Source organism: Schistocerca cancellata, chromosome 3, assembly GCF_023864275.1.
Source record: "Schistocerca cancellata isolate TAMUIC-IGC-003103 chromosome 3, iqSchCanc2.1, whole genome shotgun sequence".
Lineage (NCBI taxonomy): Eukaryota > Metazoa > Arthropoda > Insecta > Orthoptera > Acrididae > Schistocerca > Schistocerca cancellata.
In genome coordinates, this window is record NC_064628.1 from 393,120,625 (window position 1) to 393,146,013 (window position 25,389).

Here is a 25,389-nt window from a genome sequence, read left to right on the forward strand (position 1 = left end):
ATCTTTAATCTTGAATATCATTAATATGGTTGTGGAGCTTGCTGCTCCTACTGGAAACAAACTTGAAGTCTTAATTTATTCCACTGTTCTCTTTCTTTAAATGCAAGTAGTAATCTTCATAGATGCATTTACATAACAAATAAGTATTATTATTATTATTATTAATCATGTATCATTCAAAACCAATCCATTTTACATATGTCCAGCAGTAGCAACTATTGAAGTTAAGAGACATAATTACGACACATTTTGCTGAGTATGTCTTTCAAATTCCAAAGGTGGAAGGGGTAAAACGCAGGGAGAGAAAGGCTATTTATAATTTTTACAGAAACTAGACAGTGATTATAAGAGTTGAGGGGCATGAAAGGGAAGCAGTGGCTCAAAAGGTAGAGAGACAAGGTTGTAGCCTATTCCCAATATTATTCAATCTGTATATTGAGTACGCAGTAAAGGAAACAAAAGAAAAACTTGGAATAGTAATTAAAATCCAGGGAGAAAAAATAAAAACTTTGAGGTTTGCTGATGACATTGTAATTCTGTCAGAGAGAGCAAAGGACATGGAAGAGCAGCTGAGAGAGCTGAGAGTGGAATATAAGACGAAAATTGACAAAAGCAAAACAAGGATAATGGAATGTAGACAAATTAAATCAGATGATGCTGAGGGAATTAGATTAGGAAATGAGACACTTAATGTAGCAGATGAGTTTTGCTATTTGGGAAGCAAAATAACTGATGATGGTCGAAGTAGAGAGGATATAAAATGTAGACTGGCAATGGCAAGAAAAGCGTTTCTGAAGAAGAGAAATTTGTTAACGTGGGGTATAGATTTAAGAGTCAGGAAATCCTTTCTGAAAGTATTTGTGTGAAGCGTACAGAAGTGGAACATGGACGACTTCTGTAAAACTTTGCCAGTGTTGGTGATTTTGCGTTATTTTAAATTTGGCATCTTTTTTCGCTGCTTCTGCAACAGCAATCTGACCCATTTTGTGTACCATGGGGGATCAGTATCATCACTTATTAATTTATGTGATATATATCTCCCAATTGCCAGCAATACTATCTCTTTGAAATCATTCCACAACTTTTCTACGCTTACATGATCAGACTGAAAGGAGTGAAGACTCTCTTAAAATGGTGTTAAGAGTATTTTTATCAGATTTTTTAAATAGATAAACATTGTGTTTCTTTTTTATGGTTGTAGGTGTTACAGTAGCAACTGCCTTATGGTTGCTAATCCCTACATTCATCATGATACCCACTATTAGTCCTGGATTAAGGTCAAGTATGCTTTCGCAACCATTTACGTTTCGAGTGGGCTCATAAACTAATTGTTCAAAATAATATTCTGAGAAAGCATTCAGTACAATTTCGGATGATGTTTTCTGCCTGCCGCCAGCTTTAAACGTATAATTTTTCCAGCATATCAAGGGTAGATTGAAGTCACCACCAACTATAACTGTATGAGTGGAGTATCTATTTGAAATAAGACTCATGTTTTCTTTGAACTGTTCAGCAACTATATCTTCTGAGTCGGGGGCAGTAAAACGATCCAATTAATAGTTTAGTCCGATTGTCCAGTATAACTTCTACTCATACTATTTCACAGGAACTAGTTACTTCAATTTCACTACAAAGCAAACTAATTCTGACAGCAATAAATACTCCTACTGTATTTAATCTATCCTTTCTGAATACTGTTAGATTATTTGAAAAAATTTCGGCTGAACTTATTTTCCACTTTAGCCAGCTTTCTGTACTTATAACTATTTGAGCTTCAGTGCTTTCTATTAGGGCTTGGAGCTCTGGTTCTTTCCCAACTCAGCTACGACAATTTACAATACCAATTGCTTCTACAACTAGCTTACTGTGTTGTACCTGTCCCTTTATAGATGGATGCCCTTTCTGTGGTTCCCTGACATCCTCTAACCTAAATAAACTGACCAGTCCCTTCCACACAGCCCCCACTACCTGTGTAACCGCTTCCTGTGTGTAGTGGACTCCTGACCTATTAATTGGAACCAGGAAACCCACCACCTGCAGGGGCAAGTCAAGGAATCTGCAGCCTACATGGTCACAGAACTGCCTGAGCCTCTGATTCAGACCCTCCACTTGGCTCTGCACCAAAGGACCACAGTCAGTTCTATCGATGATGCTCTGCCTTAATCTCGCAAGCAAGACTGGCAGTCTTTACCATTTCCACTAGCCGCCCAAAACCAGAGAGAATCTCCTTTGATCCAAAGCAACACATGTCATTGGTACTGACATGAGCCAAATCCTGCAGTTGGCTGCACCATGTACTCTTCATGACAATCAGAAGCACCCTTTCCACATCTGAAATGACTCCCCCCCGGTATGCACATAGAGTGCACAATGGCTTCCTTCCCCTCCTTGGCACCCATGTTCCTAAGGGCTCCAATACGCGCTTAACGTTGGTGCTCCCAACTACCAACAAATTCACCCTCTGTGAATGCCAAAATCTTGCAGGCCAAGAAGCCTCCTCTGAAATAAGTAAGAGTGATTTCAGGTCTGCCACAGGGGAGTGTAGTAGGACTGTTGCTATTCACAATATACATACATGACCTTGTGGATAACATCGGACGTTCACTGAGGTTTTTTGCGGATGATGCTATGGTATATTGAGAGGTTGTAACAATAGAAAATTGTACCAAAATGCAGGAGGATCTGCAGAGAATTGACGCATGGTGCAGGGAATGGTAACTAAATCTCAATGTAGACAAGTGTAATGAGCTGCGAATGCATAGAAAGAAAGATCCCTTATCATTTAGTTACAATATAGCAAATTATCTGGGAGTAGGCATTAGGAATGATTTAAAATGGAATGATCATATAAAGTTGATCGATGGTAAAGCAGATGCCAGACTGAGATTCATTGGAAGAATCCTAAGGCAAAGCAATCCGAAAACAAAGGAAGTAGGTTACAGTACACTTGTTCGCCCACTGCTTGAATACTGCTCACCAGTGTGGGATCCATACCAGATAGTGTTGATAGAAGAGATAGAGAAGATCCAACTTCGTTACAGGATCATTTAGTAATCGTGAAAGCGTTACGGAGATGATAGATAAACTCCAGTGGAAGACTCTGCAGGAGAGATGCTCAGTAGCTTGGCACAGGCTTTTGTTGAAGCTTCGAGAACATATCTTCACCGAGGAGTCAAGCAGTATATTGCTCCCTCCTTCGTATATCTCGCGAAGAGACCATGAGGATAAAATCAGAGAGATTAGAGCCCACACAGAGGCATACGGACAATCCTTCTTTCCACGAACAATATGAGACTGGAATAGAAGGAAGAACCGATAGAGGTACTCAAGGTGCCCTCCGCTACACACTGTCAGGTGGCTTGCGGAGTATGGATGTAGATGTAGAATAGGGTGGATGACTGCATCCAGCTCAGAGACATGACCAGCCACAGATAACGCCTGAAACGTGTTCATCAAATGAACCAGGGAGGCCATATGATAGGCCCCTCAGAAAGTTTTTCGCTGCATGCCAGATTTTGGAATGATCTTCCACTCAACCACGCGTGAGGGGTCAACCTCAGTGCAGGCAGTACCCGGGGCGGCCACAGCAGTGGACCAATCGGGGGACACGGGAAGCCAACACAGCATAGAACTGTGAGCGAAGGATCACCAACTCAGCTGGCATCTCTACACACCAATCAGAGTTCCATTTCATTCAACTCTTGTTCCAAATGATTTGTCATCTTTGACAGAATTACAATGTCATCATCAAAACTGAAAGACTTGATTTCTTCTCTCTGACCTTTAATTCCCATTCCATATTTTCTGTTGGTTCCCTTTGCTCAATTGAAAATTGAACATCATGGGGATTAGACTACAACCTTGTCTCACTCCCTTCTCAATTACTGGCTCCCTTTTGAGTTCTTTGAATCTTATAAAGACAGTCTGATTTGTGTACAAGTTTTAGATAATGTTTCATTCCCAGTATTTTATCTATGATAACTTCAGAATTTCAAAGAATATGTTCCAGTGAACACTGCCACTTTTTTCCCATTCATCCTACAAATGCTACAATTGTATGTTTGTTTTTCTATCTGTTTCTACAATAAGTTGTAGGGTCAGTATTGCCTTGTGTGTTCCTGTATTTTTCTGGACCAAAACTTATCTTTCCCCTGAGAGGGTCTGAATTAAGATGAATTAAATTCAGTAATTTTCTCACAAGTTTTAGGGGAATGCATAGATAAGCAAGTGTATGCACAACTAATTTTATTGTAATTTTAATAATAACTAGAGGTCATTTATATGTAGATGATATCCTATAGATGTTCAAATATCTTTTTTGCATTTTTTTTTATTTGTCTGAGGTGCTCCTTGGACAACATGCAGCAGATGGAGTCCAACAGCAGGAATCCCTACATCACAGCAGGTGTTTATCAAAATTCAGAAATAGAAGAAATATCTTATTCACTAAACTGGATAGGTAAAAGGTATACCATTAAGCAACGACAAGGGAAAACACATTTACCAGCTTTCATAAGCATTGGATCCTTTTTCTAGCAGATGTCTCAACGTTCCAATGAGAACAACCCCACAGAGTTTATGTAACTTTGTGTTCCCCATCTGCTCCCTTGGTGATTGCGACGTAGTTTCTTTTGTGTCAACATTTATTCTCGTTCTCAGTAACTATTCCTTTCTTCACTCCCTTTTAGTTTTTGATCAGCTTACCCCCCCCCCCCCCCCCAATCTCTACCACATACAATGCACTTAGCTTTCCATTCTTATTAATTCATACCTGATGTTTTCTCAATAATTTCTATCTTGTCTATTACCCTACCTTGCATCTTTAAGCTCCCAGGTTTTCAAATCTCATTACATTGGTCAGTCCTTACTTCTCTTCCTGTACAGTAAGTCTCCCCTGAATTGGGGTTTTGGGTGACTTTCCCAAACTTTAATACAATCTGTCAGAAGAAGGAATCACTGGTTTTGAAAGGTTCCAGATTTGAATTCCTTTATATGTGTCTTCTCCTGCTGCCATTCGGTGAGTAGATTTATTATCCATTGATATATTATTCACTAAACAACTATTCATGTTGATTTTAATACTGAAAATGTTGAAAAACGAAGCTGCAGCAATTCGAGGGTAAAATAAAAGGTGAATAAGGGTGGATTTTAATGGAAATTACACAGTTTTTGTAGTATTTTGAAAATTTGGAAAGGGGAAGAAACATCTTGAAAAGCAATTACTAATAATTTTTAGTTTTTATTTTGATGCTCTGGTTGCCTTTCACATCACTTTGACTCCTATTAGACACTCCATTCTTTTATAAATAACTCATGTTATTATCTTTCAGCCATGACTTCGTGAACTGATGGTTCAATGATACTAACTGCTGACAACAACTGCCTTCTTTGGTCTTGACATCTGAGGTATATTCCAACTCTCTCATACATCCACATCATGATAATGAAAATTCCGAGATAAAAACAATGAACAAAAATTAAAATATGGATAACTAAATATGATGTATCTATTTATTTACCTACTTTTACCTATCTACACCTGTACCTTCCTGCCCCATTCTTCAGATTCTAGCTTTTTATTTATTTATTTACTTTTACTTTGGCATTGCATACCCAGATTATGTTTGCTTTGCATAAGTTAGAAATTGATCTATTTATTCAATTGTGAAGTTAAGAGTGTGTGTGTGTGTGTGTGTGTGTGTGTGTGTGTGTGAGAGAGGGAGAGAGAGAGAGAGAGAGAGAGAGAGAGAGAGAGAGAGAGTGGTCTACAGACAACATATTTCTGACCTGTAGGTAAATGGCTGCTCATTCTAGTTGTCATTTTTGGTGGAGATTAACAAATACAAAAATACATTAAATGTTTGTTGTTTGACTCTCACCTGTCAAAGAGGGCTGATGTTTTCTCCATTGCTTGAATTAACAATTCTGGATCACTGTCCTTATTAGTTTGGTTCGAGGTTGTATCCTTTCCCAGTTCCTGGCGATCATACTTATCTAGATTTTTTTGTAAAGCAGAAAAGATATAAAAAATTACATAACAATTATAAAATGTATTTAAACTGTTATATCTACACATTTGATTACATTAAGAAAATTTAATCCTCCTACAGTAAAGTGACAATCACAAAGCTAATGTCAGACCATGGAGCACATAAAAATGAATTTCTCAATCGTAAGAGCAGTATAAACTGCTCAATAGCGAGTGCCTTCACCTCACAGTGAACAATAAGTAACAAATTTGTTTTGAAACAAGGCTTTGGCATTCATACTGCTTGACTGCACCAGCACAATCAGTTCTAGTCCACATGGTTTTATTATTACATACTGTTGTTTCTCTGTATACTGATGATATTAATATTAATTAAAAATTACATGTGATGTATTTATAGGTGTCTCAGCATAGTGGGCATCAGTCAAATGGCAATGGTTGCTGATCTTGTTTACTGCTGTTGTATTACAAAATATGTAAGACACTACCGGTGCATCAGAGACCAGAATACATTGTGTTTATATTTGAAGTATTGAAGCACAAAGTAACATGGAAGTCAACACTTGCTGTTTTATGTACCTAAAAAAGTCATAGTTGCATCAGCAATATATATTTCTATATTCACAACCAGATCCAATCTTCATTTCATTATGTTCAGGTATGTTAAAATCAAACAATGGAAAGTCCAGGATGGAATGAAACTATTATGAAAGAGATAATTATTACTAATCATTTAGCAGAGATGCTGAGTCACAGATAGACACAACAAAAACACTAAAGACTGTCACAAAATAAGCTTTATGCCAAAAATGCCTTCGTCAAAAATAGGTGACACACACACACACACAGTTGCCTCTCCTATCATGCACAGCTGCTGCTTGTAGTGTAACTTCAGCTGCTGGAAATTGCGTCACTTATAACAGCTTACATGGCGATGTTAAAACTGCAGTATCACAAAGCATAAAATTCATCCTACGTCCCTACTGTTAAGTGATAACATTTTACTACATGAAAGTAGTGACATAGGATGAATTTTATGCTATGTGATTCCAGTTTTGATATTGCCATGTAAGCTGTTGCAGATGACTTTAAGATAACTGATGATGATGATGAACTGAAAACTGAAACCAGCTGTGAAAGACATATTTATTAGCAGCTCTTCATCTTGGAACTATCATTTTTTTAAATACTATCTGCGTGGTGCAACCTTCACAAAGTATACTGATGAGCCAAAATAATTATGATCACATGCTTAATAGCTTGTTTGTCCATCTTTGGAACGAAATACATCACTGATTCTGCATATCAGCGATCCAACAGTTTGTTGGTAGGTCTGTGGCATTATAGTGTGTTTAAAATAAGCTGAGACTTTTGACAGTTCAGTATGGAGCAAGTGGTGGGAAGCATAGATGCCAGCATGTGCTAGGCGTGTCAGCAGGTGACCACAGTATAATGGTAGGCTCACTTGACTGTGTGTTGCAACCTTTCTCAATCGCTGTTTAAAGAAACCAATAGGTATAAACTCTCATTCTTGCACATCTTATAGTTTAATTAGTCCACTGCACGATGAAATGCCTATCATATCATTAAAGACCATAGTTATTGTGATATTTCGTTAGTAGGTAACTACTGCTAGAAATTCTTAGTTTGCAGTGAAAAATACGTGTTGCTATGAATTTGTGTTTGATGCATGTTAGGTTACCTGTTGCTGTGTATTAAATGAAGATAATACATTGAGTCATTCTTTAAACTTGGAGCAATATCACTGTCTGTTCTCAAGAAAATGGAATGGCAAATGAGAGCATGCAAAGACAAGTGTGTTTTGCCATATGATTAATATGTGAAACTTCCATATCTACTGTGACATTCAAGTGACTACAGATTTTTTCAATGAAATAATGTAACTATTGAGGGCCATCGATAGCTGGTGAATCTATAACTGCTGTTGGTTTTGTAACAATGTAAGTGAAGAAGTTACACCTTTATTTTTATACTGAGAATGAGGCGTTTGATAAACTACTGATCTGACTTGCTTTCAATTGTTAGTTTAATAATACATTATTTCAGGATTCTGTCACAATTTCAAATGCATTAGAATATTAGTGAGATGTATTTTGCTAAACTCTAATGTTTTTTTGACAAAAGAAGCAGATTTTAACATGGCAACAATAGAAGCTACGTATTCCTGAAAACTCTTCATGGTCCTTCATGAATCAGTGTCTCCTCAACTATCTTCTTGGTACAGCTGACAGCTCAAAACGAGCCCTGTTGCATTAAATTTTGAGTAGCTTCTTTTGTCAGCATTCCAACCTCAGTGAGCATAAAATTCTTGCTGTTTTTTGTCACATTACTTTTCATCTAGGCCCATATATTCTCTGTCGGATTTAAATGAGCATGACACGGAAGAAGCCTGATTAAATTACGACCTTTACCATTAGCCTGTTCATCGAAATGATAACGTGAAGTTTTGGGTTGTACAGCAGTAAAAGTTCCATTAACTTCAACTTATACATGCTAGGTTCAATTTTATCTCATGGAACATTTCTTTGTACCCAGAGCAAAATATATGGTTTCCTCCACTCCACTGTTAGAGCTTTATGCATCACAACAGAGTGATATGGTGTTTCGTCCATTACTAACGTCAAATTCTGAGGAATGTTTTGCAGCAGAACGTTTTCTTCCCAGCTGGCAAATGAGTTCTTGGAGAACACTTCTACTGCAAATCATGTATTCAGATGTACTGCACGGTTGTTATTAAATCAATGCCAACACAAAACAGTTCTTCACAGTACCTGATGACTACAGAACACTTTAATGCCAGAAAATATGACTTTATAATGAAAACTGACAAACATTGTTGCATCTAATGTGTGACATCAAGTGGTACCATTTATTCATGGTGTGGCAACAGGGGCACGTTTCCAGCAGAACCATTGGCGGCGTGGTACAGAAAGCCGTCTCACCATTGGTGTTACCTGGGGAATGGCATCGTGTCCCACTCCGGTCAGTCAAACGTCAAAAGTCGCAATTAATTTTAAATGCACTATAGACGTCTACAAACAGGTCATGTAACTCATGTAAATAACGAGCTGCTGCATACACAGTGATGGTGCCTGATAGCAACCCAGATGGGTTTCATAGATTTACGTCAGACAAGTTTAGTGGCCAAGACATCAACGTGAGTTCACTATAATGATCCGCCTGCAAACCACCGTAGCATGGTTCTGGCTCCGAGACATGGACAGTTATAAAGATGACATCACTGTCGGAGATGGCATCAAACATGAAGGGATGCAGGTGATTCGCAGCTGTCAGTGTGTCTTTGATTATAACCACAGGTACCATGCAAGCATAGGAGAATGTCTCACATAGCATAATCCTGCTCCCAGCAGCCTCCATCTGTGGCAGGAGGCAACCATTGACCTAGTGTAGCAAAAATACGATTCATCCAAAGAGCCAACAAGTTTCCATGGATCGATGGTCGAATCCCAGTGGTCTAGCATCCATTGCAATCATAACTGACGATGTCATTGGGGTCAACATGTGAACATGTAGGGATGGTCTGCTGCGGAGCTCCATGTTCAATAATGTATGATGAATGGTGTGCTCCGAAACACATGTGTGTGTGCCAGCACTGTGCTCTTTTGACAGAGATGCCATAGATCACCATCTAACCTACTTTACAGAGCAGCCACTCCTTTGAACCCCACGTACTGTGAAGATTCATGGACCGTCCAACCACTCAGCACCTAGTGGTAGTTTCACAACCTTTCTACCTCTTTCAGTAAATGCTGATGACAATAGCATGGGAACATTCACCATTTTTTTAAAATTTATTCACAGGCTCTGCCTAATAATAATATGCCCTTTGTCAGAGTCACTTATCTCGATGGATTTCCCCATTTGCAGCCCATATCTTCACTAGGGTGATCCCCCATCTGTGTCTGCTCCACTTACATACATTTTTTACCACGTCATGTGCTTGCAACGCTACTAGGTGGCATCCAATGTTGCAGTGGGTAATGGTCATAATGTTTTGGCTGATCAGTGTATGTTGTCTCAAAGTAAGTAGTAGCAATGGTCATCTACAATAATAATAATAATAATAATAATAATAATATAGAACAGCTCTTATACACAACACTTTAAAATTTTCAATAATTTTTTTGGGCTACCCCCAAGTTTGGTTTGTTTCCATGAACAAATGAGCTGTGTGTAATATCAGCTCTGTAACATAAAAGGAAGGAATGGCCCTGGGCCATTATAATCAGAAAAATCAGAGAAAAAGAAAACGATGAATTTTGTAAAATATTATTTCTGTATGATAAATACCTTCATTACCTAATGTGGACATGTTGCTTAGTTCACTCACTTTAACCTTCAAGTGGGCGCGCCTGTGTACAAAGTGCACCACCCACAAATAACATTTTCTTGTACCATTCCACTGTTGCTTTACAATTGTGTGCTTCAGCTAACACACTGATAATTGTGCTATGAGCAGCAGTAATATGAAATAAACAATAAGCTAGTTGAAAAAAAAATTACGATCCATACAAGAAAGGGGCCCTCATTCCGAGCTAGTGGCACAACCCCCCAGTGAGTCAGTTGACTATGAGACAATTAGTAATTGAATATGCTTTCAGCTGGGATCTGATGGAACTGGTCCATTTAATACTTCAAGTGCGTCGTTACTGTGGGATAACACTTAACACAGCAACATAGTGATATAACGAAAGTCTGCTTGCTTACACAGCAACTTTGCTCATGTAAGTTTACCGTACCATTGTTTAATTAAAACAAGATTAAACTGTAATTTTGCTCATACATTTTTACCTTGGTAACACAAAAGCAGCAATCCTTTACAGATGTACAAAGTACACCATGCACACGTTTGTGTTATGAAAATCGGCACTCCTGTTCGAGGATTAACTGAGCGTGCACACATTTCACAGCTAGAAATGGTCAGGTGATGTGATGTTTCAGTACCTCCAAGTCAGGTAGATAGGTGCAGATAGAGAGAGAGAGAGAGAGAGAGAGAGAGAGAGAGAGAGAGAGAGAGAGAGCCAATCTATTACTTTTGATTGCCAAATCTGGATTACCCCAGTACTCTTTCACTTACAATTACAAGGGGTGTAAGTATAATAGCTTCAGTTAATTAACTGGAGATAATTTATTCATTCAGATATCAGTCACATGAGAAGCAAACTGCCATATGTGAAACAAATGTGCATCAATGTTCCACATGATCTGTAGGGGAACTAAAGATTTACTTGGAACAAACAAGAATGCACACACTAAATTTGTGAAATAGCATAACAAAATTAGAAGCTTTTGTCAACAATGAAGGCCTCTAGAAAAATTAGCTGGACAACTGTTGAAGGTTCATACGTGAAGATTTTGTCAGTTCACCTAGTTATATGTAACTTGGTATTTATGTACTTACAACATAAATTTTACACACAAACATATTTGAAAGTAAAAGGAAAATGAATCTACTTCACATCAAAACTGTTAATTTTACACATCATTAGGTCTTTTAACTTACTATGGTAAAATATGGGCAAAGTTGTCTATGAAACTTTCACTGAATAGGGTTTTCAGTGTGTTAATGGATTAGTTTATAATACAACAGTGTTAACTACAAGCACTTTAGAGGTGTGTGTGTGTGTGTGTGTGTGTGTGTGTGTGTGTGTGTGTGTGTGTGTGTGTGTGTGTGTGCACGCGCGTGCAAGGCTTTTTTTTTTAATTGACAACTTTTTAGAAAAAGACCTCTTGTAGTGACCATTATTCTCAGAGAAGATGAGGTATTTATTGCTCCATGGCTTTTTGAAGCCAAAACATAGTACTCTTTCAAAACAGTATAAATATCAGGTTCTCAATCATCATGTCTCTTAAGTGTATTTATTTAAACTGAAAAATTTGTGCATCTGTTTCGTGTATTGTCATGTCTGATCCTAATTTGTCTTCTCATTCAAAAATGGAAATGGTGAAGGTACCATGAAGCAGAATCATCAGACAAAAATGTTGGAAGTGTTCAAATAAGAATCAATCAAATCCCAGTAATTATCCATACTGGGACTGAACAATTTCTAGTTGATTAGAAGTTCCTCTCCTTGCCAAATTTTACACAATGGAGAAGTTCCTCAAGGTAGATACTTCATAGTAGTGGCACAAAGATGAAGGCTGCATCAATGCACCTAGTTATTTAACTGAATTTCGTGAATGATTGACCTGAAGGATGGGAAAACTCATGAATGACTACAGTAAATAATTTACATACAACTAGAAACAGAAGTAGTATGTGCTTCAGGTGGTATCAAAATATTTTTGTAAGTTAGTTTCCGGGGCACAAAGAGCGATTTTTTCCAAAGAAAAATAATTTTTAAAAGAATGCATGATTTTCTTATCAACATGCCTTACGAAAATGGTAACTTCATGGACTGTATTTTCTGAGTTAAGAGCCACCCTAAAGTATAGCACTCTTAAAAACCTAGAGCACAGTTCAAGCAAACCCTTTTACCATTATACAATGCATCCTGCCCAAGCCAATAAGTTTTTGATGACTGTTACATTTCATTTAATTAGACTCATTGCTATAGAAGAGACATATTAGAGCCCTGACTTTCTGTAAATCATAAATTGCAGCAATATCCAAATAATACTGCAGTCTACAATGTGCTAACAACGAACAAAGTTTTGCAGTACATTCCTAATCCCTGGCAGATGATCCTACGCAGACACACACCAACTTTGAATCATAATCATGTTATGCATGTCTGGGTAACATAATGTTAGTGCATGACAAGTACTTGCTGAAGTTACTGACTGTTCAAACAACTGTCCGCCTAAGACGTATTTTCCTTCTTAAGTCAACAAGTAATGACAAATAACAATTTCATGTACTATTTTATTTCTTACATATGCAGTGAGTACACATATTAATACAAAACTATTATGGTTTTCATGGCTACTTGTCGACAAATTGCCTGTCAGCTTCTGTATCAGTTTCTTCTGACAATGTTTGTTCGATGATGTTGCTGATGTTTTACCATCACAAGTGACTCGAATTATCAATTTTTTATCCTCTACCAGTAATGAAGGATGAATATTTGACAATACTGGTCACTTGTCTTGGTGAAATGTAAGAAAAAATCATCACACAAACACCAGCTGAAGAGCCCAAGGCAGAAGAAAACAGACAATTTGCAAGGATATTAATGTTAGTATAAAAGAAAGTGATAAGCTAAGATTTACAGATGATAATATTTGCCACGTAGGAAAAGACTAATCACTATTTACTCTAAAGAAGACACATTAAGTTGCAAGCATAATTAAAAGACACCTACATAAAGTTTTCGGCCACAGCCTTCATCAACAAAAGAGAAATACAAACCTTTCATACACACAAGCAAGCACATATCATGCACACATGTCCACCAACTCCAGCGTATCGGGCCAGTATGCAATTATCACGTAGGATGCAAGCAGTAATCTGAAGGGAGCAGAGAAGGGAAAGGGACAGTAATGTACGGGAGGGGAGAGAAATGGACGACGTCTAGTGAAGTGTGGAGAGACCAACAGGTGCAGCATCAGAAGGTTGCGGTGCCAGGGAAATGAGGAAAAAAGGAACGAATGGGTGGGTACATTGCACAGGATGGCAAATAAACAGGGTGGGAGATGAGAATGGGAAGGAGATGATAGGACAGAGGGGGATGGAAACTGTTGGGTGGAGGGTGTGCAGATATTATGTTAGCGTAAGTTGAGGCCGGAATAATTACAAAAAGGAAGATTGGGTTGGATGTCCCACTGACATTGAGGTCATTAGAGATGGAGGACAGCCTCAGATTGTGTCATGGGTAGGGCAGGAAATCAGCTGTGCCCTTTTAAAGGAACCATCCCGGCATTTGCCTGGAGCGATCTAGGGAATTCACAGAAAACCTAAATCAGGGTAATTATGGGAATGGAGAACAAGCTGTAAGGATAACTTCAATCTGTGTAGGTCAGAAAAACTGGCGATGGAGGGAAGGATCCAGATGTCTCTGGTAGTGATGCAGCCATTGAAATCAGGTATGTTATGTTGAGCTACATGTCCACAGGATGGTTTACTTTGCAGTTTGGTGGTGGCCGTCTATCCTGGTGGTCATATCAATAAAAAAAGCTGTTCAGTGATTGCAGCAGAGGTAGTAAATGGCATGGCTGCCATCATAGGTGGCCCTCCCTCTGATAGGGTAGGATACAACTGTGAAAGTACTGGAAAAGGAAGTGCTGCGTGGGTGGATTGGGCGGGTCTTGTGGTTGGGTCTTCCATTGGGATGAGATCCTTGTGGTAAGGGGTCTTAAAACTAATAATAAACTTATAAAAACAATTCTAGTATATTCTGCCCAAAAAATCAAAGTAAAACAGTCTACACTATACTAAATATTACATCCTGAAACTAATTCAGATTCTCCTTCAGCAAAATCAAGAGGGAATTTGGTTAGATATAGAATTTGACACCTACATAACCCCAAAACAAGATCTAGAAAATGATGGGTTCTGGTTATTAGATGTAGATAATTGAAAAATTTTACCTGAAAGTAAGTTAATCTCTAGTCCTATTCAAACTCCAAACCACGAATTTGACGAAATGGACAGGATTGTTCCTATCATTAATGTTGATAGGAAGAGAAGTTTTGTGAGTTGTTGGTCTTTAAAAAGGAGAGGATTGATATCTGTATAAATGGGGTATGAACCCATTAGCTTGCTTAGCTTACCTTTTTATGTTAAGGTGTATGATGCACATGAGTTTTTGATACTAAGGGAGGTAGTTTAACTCTATCTTATGTAATGTGTTCAATGAAGGTCATTTTTAGATGATATTAAGTTAATTTGTAAGGAGCAGCCTATTCTTATTAGATTTAATTATTTGCTTTATTATTTTTTTCCATGTGGTTCAGTTGTTCCAGTCTACTGGAACTGGGTGACAAAAAGAGGACACTACTTTGTGGCTGATTCTTGGGGTTGGTGGGAGGATTAGGGGTGTAAGGGGAAATGACACAGGAGATCTGTTTGTGGACTAGGTCTGGGAGATAGTGCCTGTCTGTGAAGGCCTTCGCAAGACCCACAGTATACTACACAAGGGAGTTTTTGTCACATCATCTCTAAGTGGCCTGGCTGTATTGGGGGGGGGGGGGGGGGATTTTTTGGTGTGAAAGGGATGACAGCTGTCAAAATGCAGGTACTGTCAGTAGTTGGTGGATTTAATGTGGACAGTGGTGTGGATGGAGCCATCAGAGAGTGGGAGGGCAACATTTAGGAAGATGACACACTGGGTTGAGTAGGACCATGCGAAGCAGCTGAGAGAGAAATGGTTGAGATTGTGAAGAAATGGAGCTAGGTTGTATTGGTCAGGAGTCCAGATCATGAACCTGAACCAAACTAGGGGTTTCACGTTTTGGTAGGCTAGGAAGGTCTCCTTTAGATGATCCATACAAAGGTTGGCACACAAGGGTGCCACGCGGGTGTCCATATCTGTGTCGTAGATTTTTTATATACCTTCCCTTTCAAGGAGTAATAGCAATCTGCTTTTTCTACACTGTTGATATTCTTACCCGGAGTTTCCATTGTTATATGATGATATTTTTATTTTAACAGTATTTGTGTAGCTGATAAGTCTGTTACAAAGGAATAATTTATAATTTCTCTTACATGTATACATGCAGGACAGTAGAAGCTGCAAAGCTGGCAGAGAAATGCTGGGATTGGAGTGATGCAGCCTCTCCACAGCTAATTTTGTTACTTGTTCACTTATTTTCCCTGTCACTGCTCTGGATACCACCAACCTCTCAAGGCCCTGTCAACAAATACATTTTTATTAAAAGAAAAAAATACATAAGCATTAAAAATATGCAGCAATATTTTATTGGCCAAATTGATATTATGGTCAGTCTTGAAATCTACCATTTTAGTACACTTAGCAGCTTTGTTCTGACTTTCTGAATCTATTAAAGTTTCAGCTCATTCAGTATGAAAAATTAGGCATTACTTTTACATTCACATCATCACTGAAGGACAAAAAAACCAACCAACTAAGCATCGTTTAATCAACATATTATGAACAACAGTCTTTCATCAGTGTCTTATTCATCCGAACACAGCTACACATCACCCAGTCATTGCAGGCCCGATGGGCTCAACCGCTCAATGCATATACTGTACAATCTCACAGCTAAAAATGCAGCTAACTTTACTTTAAGAGGGAGAAAAATGGTCAATCCACCTGTAGCATACTGGATTGGGCAGTGGTTAGTCTCTCATGTGATACATGACCATGAGTACAAACAGATTAAGAGCAAACTGATTGTGCATCTCTAACAACTTCTCCTATGCTGCACGGTAATGCCACAAACAGTGTAAATTCATCACAATAATCAAGAAGATACTGAGCTTAAAAGAAAAATTATTCTCTCTATAAGATCTGTTGTTAAGGATGCTGCATATCAGGAAAACCATATATATCTGTAATCACATATCATAAACAAACCTGTAACAAGGCAACATGCAGCAATGAAGGTAAGTTGTTTGTTGCAGCAAGAGTGAGTACCAGCTGCAGAACTGCTGGTGCTACTTCCGTCTCGGCCATCGTTTCCTCCACTGTCTCCAGCAGGTAAAACACAAGGGCCCACATCACAAGCTGGTGTTCTTCACTCTGACTGCTCATGCTTGCAAACAAAAACCAGAAATACCATATTTTTCTGCTGGCAAATTAGAAAAGCATTAAAAGTGTTGAAAATATTTACACTATTTCTGTCATTAAACAATGATGTATGTTTTAAATCCACAAGGAACATGATTATCACCAAAACTGATTGCCAACTTTATACTGAAAGATAATCATCACATTTACATGGGATCTACAGCAAGGTAAAACAAGTGTAACAACTGAAATACAGAACACAATAACAAGGATTATGGATAGAAAAATATATGCTAGTAATTGTTTTCCTAGATGGCTCACGTTTCCCTACTATATTTACTGCAATTAGAGTATTTTTTCCAGATGAAGCAGCTCTTTAAAGGAGTCTTTTTTTTATTATTTTAAGTATGATTTTAAGTAAGAATATTTGAGTATGAAGATTAGGATGTAGCTATTACTGACTGAAACTGATAATTATTTACTGTGATCAGGACCAAATAATGGCATGAAGACCCTTTACATTATAGAATGAAGGCTAAGATGTTTACGGAAAATAAACGGAAGAAAAGTTATAATTAACGTGAGGTATTCTTTTACTAGTAACACCCTGCTTTCAGACACCATATTTTATTCTTCTGTTTAAAAATTAAAACTTAAAGGCTTAAGCTGAAAAAGAAAACATAAAATATTCTGTATGAAGACAGAATATTCTAAGTCATAAAAAACACCATAACCTAGAAGCTACACTCACAGACAACCTATGAAAAATCCCTGTTAGTACTGTAAGTTGTAATTTAATGTTCCATTCATTTTGAACTCATCAGGTAATGAATGAGAGCTGAACTAAATGAGAAAGACACAGGAATCTGCCACTACAATGCTGAAGGAATTGTTCAGGCATTTCACTGATGCAACAGAGAAACATCCGTATAGGATAGCTGGATACAGATTTGAACATTGTTCCACTTGAAGAGGAGACACAGGTAATTGATACAAAAGTAGATTAGATGGGTTAAAGGGGGCAGATATCAAGAGGAGGAAATAGATCAGTTATGTGGGCGGGTTGATAGGCAGCATGGGGAGAAGAGTTCTGAGGGAGGGAGTGAGGGGGAGAACAGAGAGAATGGGATGAAGCGGAAAAGTGGGATAAGAAAGAGGGGAAAAGGCTGCAGACTGTTTAATACTTCTAGGCTGTGGGGACAAAGGTTGTGAATTTCTGAGGAAGAAGGCATCCACATCGCTATGGTAATGAACTAACTCCCACAAGTGGAAGAAGGGCCTTGTTAGTGCTCCATGATTTTTCTCTGTTTGGAATGGAATAGACTGATGCTACAGTGTTTACCTTTTCCACCTTCATCACTAATCAGCAAACTGCACAACCCGTGCATTTCATTTCATACATTTATTTGCATATACACTCCTGGAAATGGAAAAAAGAACACATTGACGCCGGTGTGTCAGACCCACCATACTTGCTCCGGACACTGCGAGAGGGCTGTACAAGCAATGATCACACGCACGGCACAGCGGACACACCAGGAACCGCGGTGTTGGCCGTCGAATGGCGCTAGCTGCGCAGCATTTGTGCACCGCCGCCGTCAGTGTCAGCCAGTTTGCCGTGGCATACGGAGCTCCATCGCAGTCTTTAACACTGGTAGCATGCCGCGACAGCGTGGACGTGAACCGTATGTGCAGTTGACGGACTTTGAGCGAGGGTGTATAGTGGGCATGCGGGAGGCCGGGTGGACGTACCGCCGAATTGCTCAACACGGGGAGCGTGAGGTCTCCACAGTACATCGATGTTGTCGCCAGTGGTCGGCGGAAGGTGCACGTGCCCGTCGACCTGGGACCGGACCGCAGCGACGCACGGATGCACGCCAAGACCGTAGAATCCTACGCAGCGCCGTAGGGGACCGCACCGCCACTTCCCAGCAAATTAGGGACACTGTTGCTCCTGGGGTATCGGCGAGGACCATTCGCAACCGTCTCCATGAAGCTGGGCTACAGTCCCGCACACCGTTAGGCTGTCTTCCGCTCATGCCCCAACATCGTGTAGCCCGCCTCCAGTGGTGTCGCGACAGGTGTGAATGGAGGGACGAATGGAGACGTGTCGTCTTCAGCGATGAGAGTCGCTTCTGCCTTGGTGCCAATGATGGTCGTATGCGTGTTTGGCGCCGTGCAGGTGAGCGCCACAATCAGGACTGCATACGACCGAGGCACACAGGGCCAACACCCGGCATCATGGTGTGGGGAGCGATCTCCTACACTGGCCGTACACCACTGGTGATCGTCGAGGGGACACTGAATAGTGCACAGTACATCCAAACCGTCATCGAACCCATCGTTCTACCATTCCTAGACCGGCAAGGGAACTTGCTGTTCCAACAGGACAATGCACGTCCGCATGTATCCCGTGCCACCCAACGTGCTCTAGAAGGTGTAAGTCAACTACCCTGGCCAGCAAGATCTCCGGATCTGTCCCCCATTGAGCTTGTTTGGGACTGGATGAAGCGTCGTCTCACGCGGTCTGCACGTCCAGCACGAACGCTGGTCCAACTGAGGCGCCAGGTGGAAATGGCATGGCAAGCCGTTCCACAGGACTACATCCAGCATCTCTACGATCGTCTCCATGGGAGAATAGCAGCCTGCATTGCTGCGAAAGGTGGATATACACTGTACTAGTGCCGACATTGTGCATGCTCTGTTGCCTGTGTCTATGTGCCTGTGGTTCTGTCAGTGTGATCATGTGATGTATCTGACCCCAGGAATGTGTCAATAAAGTTTCCCCTTCCTGGGACAATGAATTCACGGTGTTCTTATTTCAGTTTCCAAGAGTGTATATAATGCCTTCCCATTTTTCTTTTGTGTATGAGCGAGATCACATATGTCAGATAAATGGACTTCGTAAGCAGAACAATATAATCTAGAATTTCAACTAAATATGCTGTTCCAGTTGTTTCACAATTTTCTTTAATTGATGTGTGTGTGTGTGTGTGTGTGTGTGTGTGTGTGTGTGTGTGTGTGTGGTGTGCGTGTGTGTTGTGGATTGAATATTAACAACTACTGCAAAAAATGTAGTTCATAATATAGCATCTGTTGTAAACTATGTTTGTTATTTCTACAAATTTTTGCAGTAATATCCTCTTTAAGGCAAACATTTCTCATAATCTGAATATCAGGAAGCCGGTGAAACATCAAATCTCTGACATGACTGCGGCTGGAAAAAGATCCTGCAAGAATGTGACCAACGACGACTGAAGAGAGCCATTCAATGTGACAGAAGTGCAACCCTTTGACAAATTGCAGCAGATTTCAATGCTGGGCCATCAACAAGTATCAGCAAACCATTCAATTAAACATCATCAATATGGGCTTTCAGAGCCGAAGGTCCACTCATCTACCCTTGATGACTGCAGGACACAAAGCTTTATCCTTTGCCTGGGCCCGTCAACACTGACTTTGGGCTGTTGGTGACTGGAAACATGTTGCCTGGTCAGATGAGTCTCGTTTCAAATTGTATTGAGTGTATGGATGTGTACGGGTACGGAGACAACCTCATTAATCCATGAACCCTGCATGTCAGCAGGGGACTGTTCAAGCTGGTAGAGGCTCCATAATGGTGTGGGGCGTGTGCAGTTGGCGTGATATGGGACCCGCCCCCTACTTCTAGAGAGGACTCTGACAGGTGACACATAAGTAAGCATCCTGTCTGATCACCTGCGTCTATTCATGTCCTTTGTGCATTCCAGACTTGAGCAATTACAGAAGGACAATGTGACAGTCCACACGTCCATAATCGCTACAGAGCGGCTCCAGGAACACTGAGCTTAAATACTTCCACTGGCCACCAAACTCTCCAGACCTGAACATTACTGATCATACCTGGGATGCCTTGCAACGTGCTGTTCAGAAGTGATCTCCACTCCCTTGTACTCTTAAAGATTTATGGACAGCCTTGCAGGATGCATGGCATCAATTCCCTCCAGCACTACTTCAGACATTAGTCGAGTCCATGCTACGTCGTGTTGTGGCACATCTGCTTGCTAACGGCGGCCCTAATGAAATCTGGCAGGTATAGCAGTTTCTTTGGCTCTTCAGAGTATACAGGAGTCACCTCTGCTTTTTTTCCAGGTGCTTGGAACTGGGCTGGGCGAGAGGTTCATGATATATGGACTGTAAGCAAGGAGCAACGCCATAGCATACTCTTTGTAAAACTAAACTGGGGTTCCATCCAGACCTAGTGACTGATTTGTTTTGAAGTTTTTCAGTTTTATCTCTATGGCAGGGATACTTAATACTAGGCTGTCCACACCGGACTCTGTCCAGTCGTCAAATGATGGTTTTGTATTATTCTCCCACATGAACAATTTCTTAAAGACGGCATTTAGATTCCTAAAGCAAAATTGTGCCTGGCAATTGGAACAAAGCACAGTGAGTAGTAGTGAACCACAAAACTACCAAGCAGTGTCTTTGACACACACTGGTTGTAGAATTGTATAACATATTCCGAGTTCAAATGTAATAAGATTTCTTGAAGAGAAAGAACTCCCCCCCATGCCAAGCAGTTCAGATTTCATAAACATTGTTAATACGAAACCCAACTTCCATTTTTCTCACACAACTTCATGAAGGCCATGGGTCATGGCAATCAGATGGATACAACATTTCATGATGCTATTGCCTCAGTACCACACAAACACTTACTAGTGAAAGTACAATCATATGTGGTGTAAAATGAAACTTGTGACTGGACTGAGGATTTCTTAATGAAATACACTACTGTCTGTGAAAACAGCAACCCCCAGAAGGAATGGTCTGAGTGAGTCCAAAATTGGAAGAAGTGTAAAACACTGGAACCATAAAAGGCGATTCAGATTGTAGAAAGATGATGCGCACTTATGCCTAGCAGCATCCTCTGTTGAGTTACCAGTTAGCTTGGTGTCATGCAATGCTCAATTGGTACAGACCTGTTTTAGGAAGTGGAACCATGCAAGAAAGTGCCTCAAGTCATGAAAGGAAACAATATCAGCATGTGAACGAGTTCAAATGGCGCAGAATGACTGTCTTCCAGAAAACAGGTTTGTTGTCCCATGACACTGTTGCTCATACACTACATGTTGCTATGACAGATATATGTGTCAGGAATCAGCATATATAAAAGGGTTGTGCACAGTGATAATGGGTACTGAGTTACACAATGTGACCAGAGCGTGGAATGACCAACATCTTGTCCACATCGCTATAATCGACCAAATAGCTACGATTACAGAGCTGGCTCGACGGTGGAGCAATACAACAGGTGTGGGCATGGCTGTGTTGACAGTTCACCACTGTCTACAGAGGCCTGGACGACACACATACCATTTCGTCGGTTTCCACTGACCAGAAACCACTAACACCTCTAGCTGTGATTGACATGTGGATACTGTTGCAGGCATGCTGACTGGCTAAATGTAGTGTTTTAAGACAAGTTCATCTTCATTTTGTCTACAGAGGTGGCCACTTACAATTTAAACAGAACCATGGTGAACACATTCGGACAGACTGCACTGTAGACCTGCACAGAGGACAAGTGCTAAGTGAGACGATTTGGGGTCCCACTGGCTACAAAAAGTGACTTCAGCTTTCAGCAGAACAATACACTGTTATATGTCATGAAGAATGTGCAAGCCTTCTTTGAAGAATAACAAGTTCCACTGCTTCTCTGGCCTGTTCTTTTGCCTAACATGACACCCACTGAACATGTCTAGGATATGGTTGGTTGGCAACATGTTTGTTCTGGTCCCCCTGCATGCTCTGTTGATATTTTGTAGTACATTTGTTTGTTCAGAATGGGAGGCAGACAAATATTTGGCAGTTTTCGGCCAATTGTCGATAACAGAACTGAGGTACATGCCTTGCAATATTTGTCAAACAATTTTGCAGAAACTATTTGGAAAAAACTTCATTTTTGCTTTATTTATAGCTTTATATGTCAGATTCATGATGATGGACCCATCAATTTTTTAATTGTCATAGTTACTGTGATATTTACTTGGAAGTAAGACAATGTGCAAGATTTGGAAAAGTTTGCTGTGAAAAATATAGGCAGCTATGATTTTGTGTGCAGTGCATATTACATAATATGTTCAAACAATGGAAACTCCAGGAAGGAATATCGACAATGCAGGAAAAGACAGATTGCTACTTACCATAAAGAAGACACGTCAAGTTGCAGCAGGCACAATTTCAAGGGACTTATATAAAGCTTTCGGCCACAGCCTTTATCAGTAAAAGAAAGACACCCATCTTTCACACACACAAGCAATCACACCTCATGCACACATGACTGCCAACTCTAGCATCTTGGGCTGGAATGCCAATGCCCATGCCAATGCCAATGCATTCCGGCCTGAGATGCTGGAGTTGGCAGGTGTGTGTGTGTGTGTGTGTGTGTGTGTGTGTGTGTGTCTTTTTTTACTGATGAAGGCTGTGGCTGAAAGCTTTATTTAAGTGTCTTAATTGTGCCTGTCTGCAAACTTCATGTGTCTTCTTTACGGTAAGTAGCACACTGTCTTTTCCTACACTGTTTACAAAATATTTTGCTGCATATAAAATTTTGCTAACATATTGAATTTTTCTTCAGATTTGGATAGAGGTGTCTGATAGTCACCAATCACGAGAAAACTGAACTGACATAGCACACTCATTTGTGATTATGCTGCAACAGGGATAAACCCAGAGTGAAATATCCACCACATTCCTCATATTTCGAAATGGTTTCAGATATTAAAATGAGATTTTGGCAAATGATAGCATACAAAGAAGAGAGTATTTTGCAATGCCACTACTATGGAAAACTTCATTATCTACCAACTTATTCCACTAGCTACAGATTTTTTCAATGAAAAAATGTAATTTTTAAGGGCCAATGATAGCTGGTGTAACGAGAAATGCTGCGGATTTTGGAACAACATAAGTGAAGATATTACATGTTCTTTTGTACCAAGGATGTGCTTTTTCATAAGATGCCGACTTCACTTTTCCTCAATTCCTCACCTAATAAACTTAGAACACCACTGTTTCATAATTCTCTTACAATTGCGTCTGCATAAAATGTTAGTGAGACGAAACTGAGTAAACTCCACACTGTTTTGGCAAAAGAAGCAAATTTTAAGATGGCAACCAGAAAAATGTGTAGGTTTTACTCAAAATTCACCACTCATGATGCTTCACTGAAAGTTAAAAATTGCTAAAAAGTCAGGCAAAAATAAACCTCTGAATTTTTCGTGGAATTCTTTTTAGATACTAACCCTAACCAAAGCAGAGGTGACAGACCTTTTTAAATGGTCACCATGCAAGTGTGGGTGTGGAGAGGACCCACTTAATATTTACAAAAATGTGAGTGTAGGCTTCAGTTTCGAATGCCACTTCTCCTCCAGCACTCCGCATTTCCGCTACAACACGGACAGTAACCCCCACCACTATCCACGGGTACCCTGCCGACTGTGCACCTACTGGCCACGGTATTCAGCACGCACTCTAGCTGTAGTTCTAAGAGTAACAGAATTGGTTAAATTTTCTGTGGAGGCTGTTCAATGCTAAACATTTGGTTATATCCCAGATTCCAGTGAATACCAGACAATTATGATCTACACCTTCAAAAGAATACAAGAGAACACAGATTATGTCAACTAAGTAATTTTTACAGTTTCTTTCTATAAGTACTTCACTTAAAGAAGTGAATATAGCTTTCTCTGCAGAGCAGCTTGAATACATATTAAACTGTGCAGGAGATAATGTTTTGCTTAAGGCATCCATAGTATCATATGCAGTCTTCTGCAATGCTATCAAGAAATCAATCAAACCTATTCTCTGAAAGTAGGGAAAGAAATAACAGAAAAACATGTTCACTTTTAGTTTGGAGTTTTGATGCAGATATGTGAAAATGGCATGGAATATAACACACTTCGCTCAATAAACTTTGAGTAATGTAAAAAGCAGATTTGTTTCGAATTGTGATGCAAAAAGAGACAGCCAGAGCTGCAACTAAAATGGATGTTTATTTAGTCAGTGAAAGGTCTCAAACCAACCAATGTTTGCCAAATAAAATGCCCGTCCAAAATAGCCGTAGACAAAGTGCGAGTATACATATATGGTCCAAGGTGCTGGAGCTACGCAAGACTTGTTTTGGACTTGCAAAAAAAAATTGTTTCTCTGCTTTTTAAAACAACTATTATACATCTGATATTTGTTTTGACACAAGAAAAATAAATCTGTCCTTATCCTGAAGGTTGGTTTGAACATTATAGTGCTGTGCTAAGCATGGTCCAGTTGGTTGTGGTATGCCACTGCCTTCTTCTGACATCTGGAATGACTTATCCAAGTAGTTCTAGCGATATCTACACTTTGGTGTGGACTCTCTCACACAGTGCAATTTGAAAAGTAAGCAGTAATAAATCATTGACAAAGACGAAACAAGGACCACGTGACACAAGGGGGCTGGGACAGGGGTGTCCTTGGCCAAATGGAGAGTAAACGCCAGAGCACTGGATTTGAAGTTCAGCACTTGGCCACAAAGCTCAAAGCCAAAATATTTTGTGAATACATGTGCAAAAGTATTCTCAGGTAAAATGCTGGTTTATGTGTCACATAAAGCATACCATAAAACACAGTGTGAAAGCCTATTTGTTCCTTTTTTGTGAAATGAGCATTCCAATAACCTCCATCAAAAGGACCAGAAAT

At 39.8% G+C, this 25,389-nt stretch overlaps 1 protein-coding gene across 1 annotated transcript in view; it reads right to left on the reverse strand.

Annotated features, from left to right (window-relative positions):
- LOC126175120 (huntingtin) overlaps positions 1-25,389 on the reverse strand; it is a 539,564-nt gene that overhangs the window by 22,738 nt on the left and 491,437 nt on the right. Inside the window, exons 47-49 of the mRNA XM_049921673.1 lie at positions 16,513-16,690; positions 15,678-15,822; positions 5,880-5,994 (exon numbers count right to left, since the gene is read on the reverse strand). Coding sequence (XP_049777630.1) covers positions 5,880-5,994; positions 15,678-15,822; positions 16,513-16,690 — 438 coding nt within the window. The remainder of the gene's footprint in view (positions 1-5,879; positions 5,995-15,677; positions 15,823-16,512; positions 16,691-25,389) is intronic.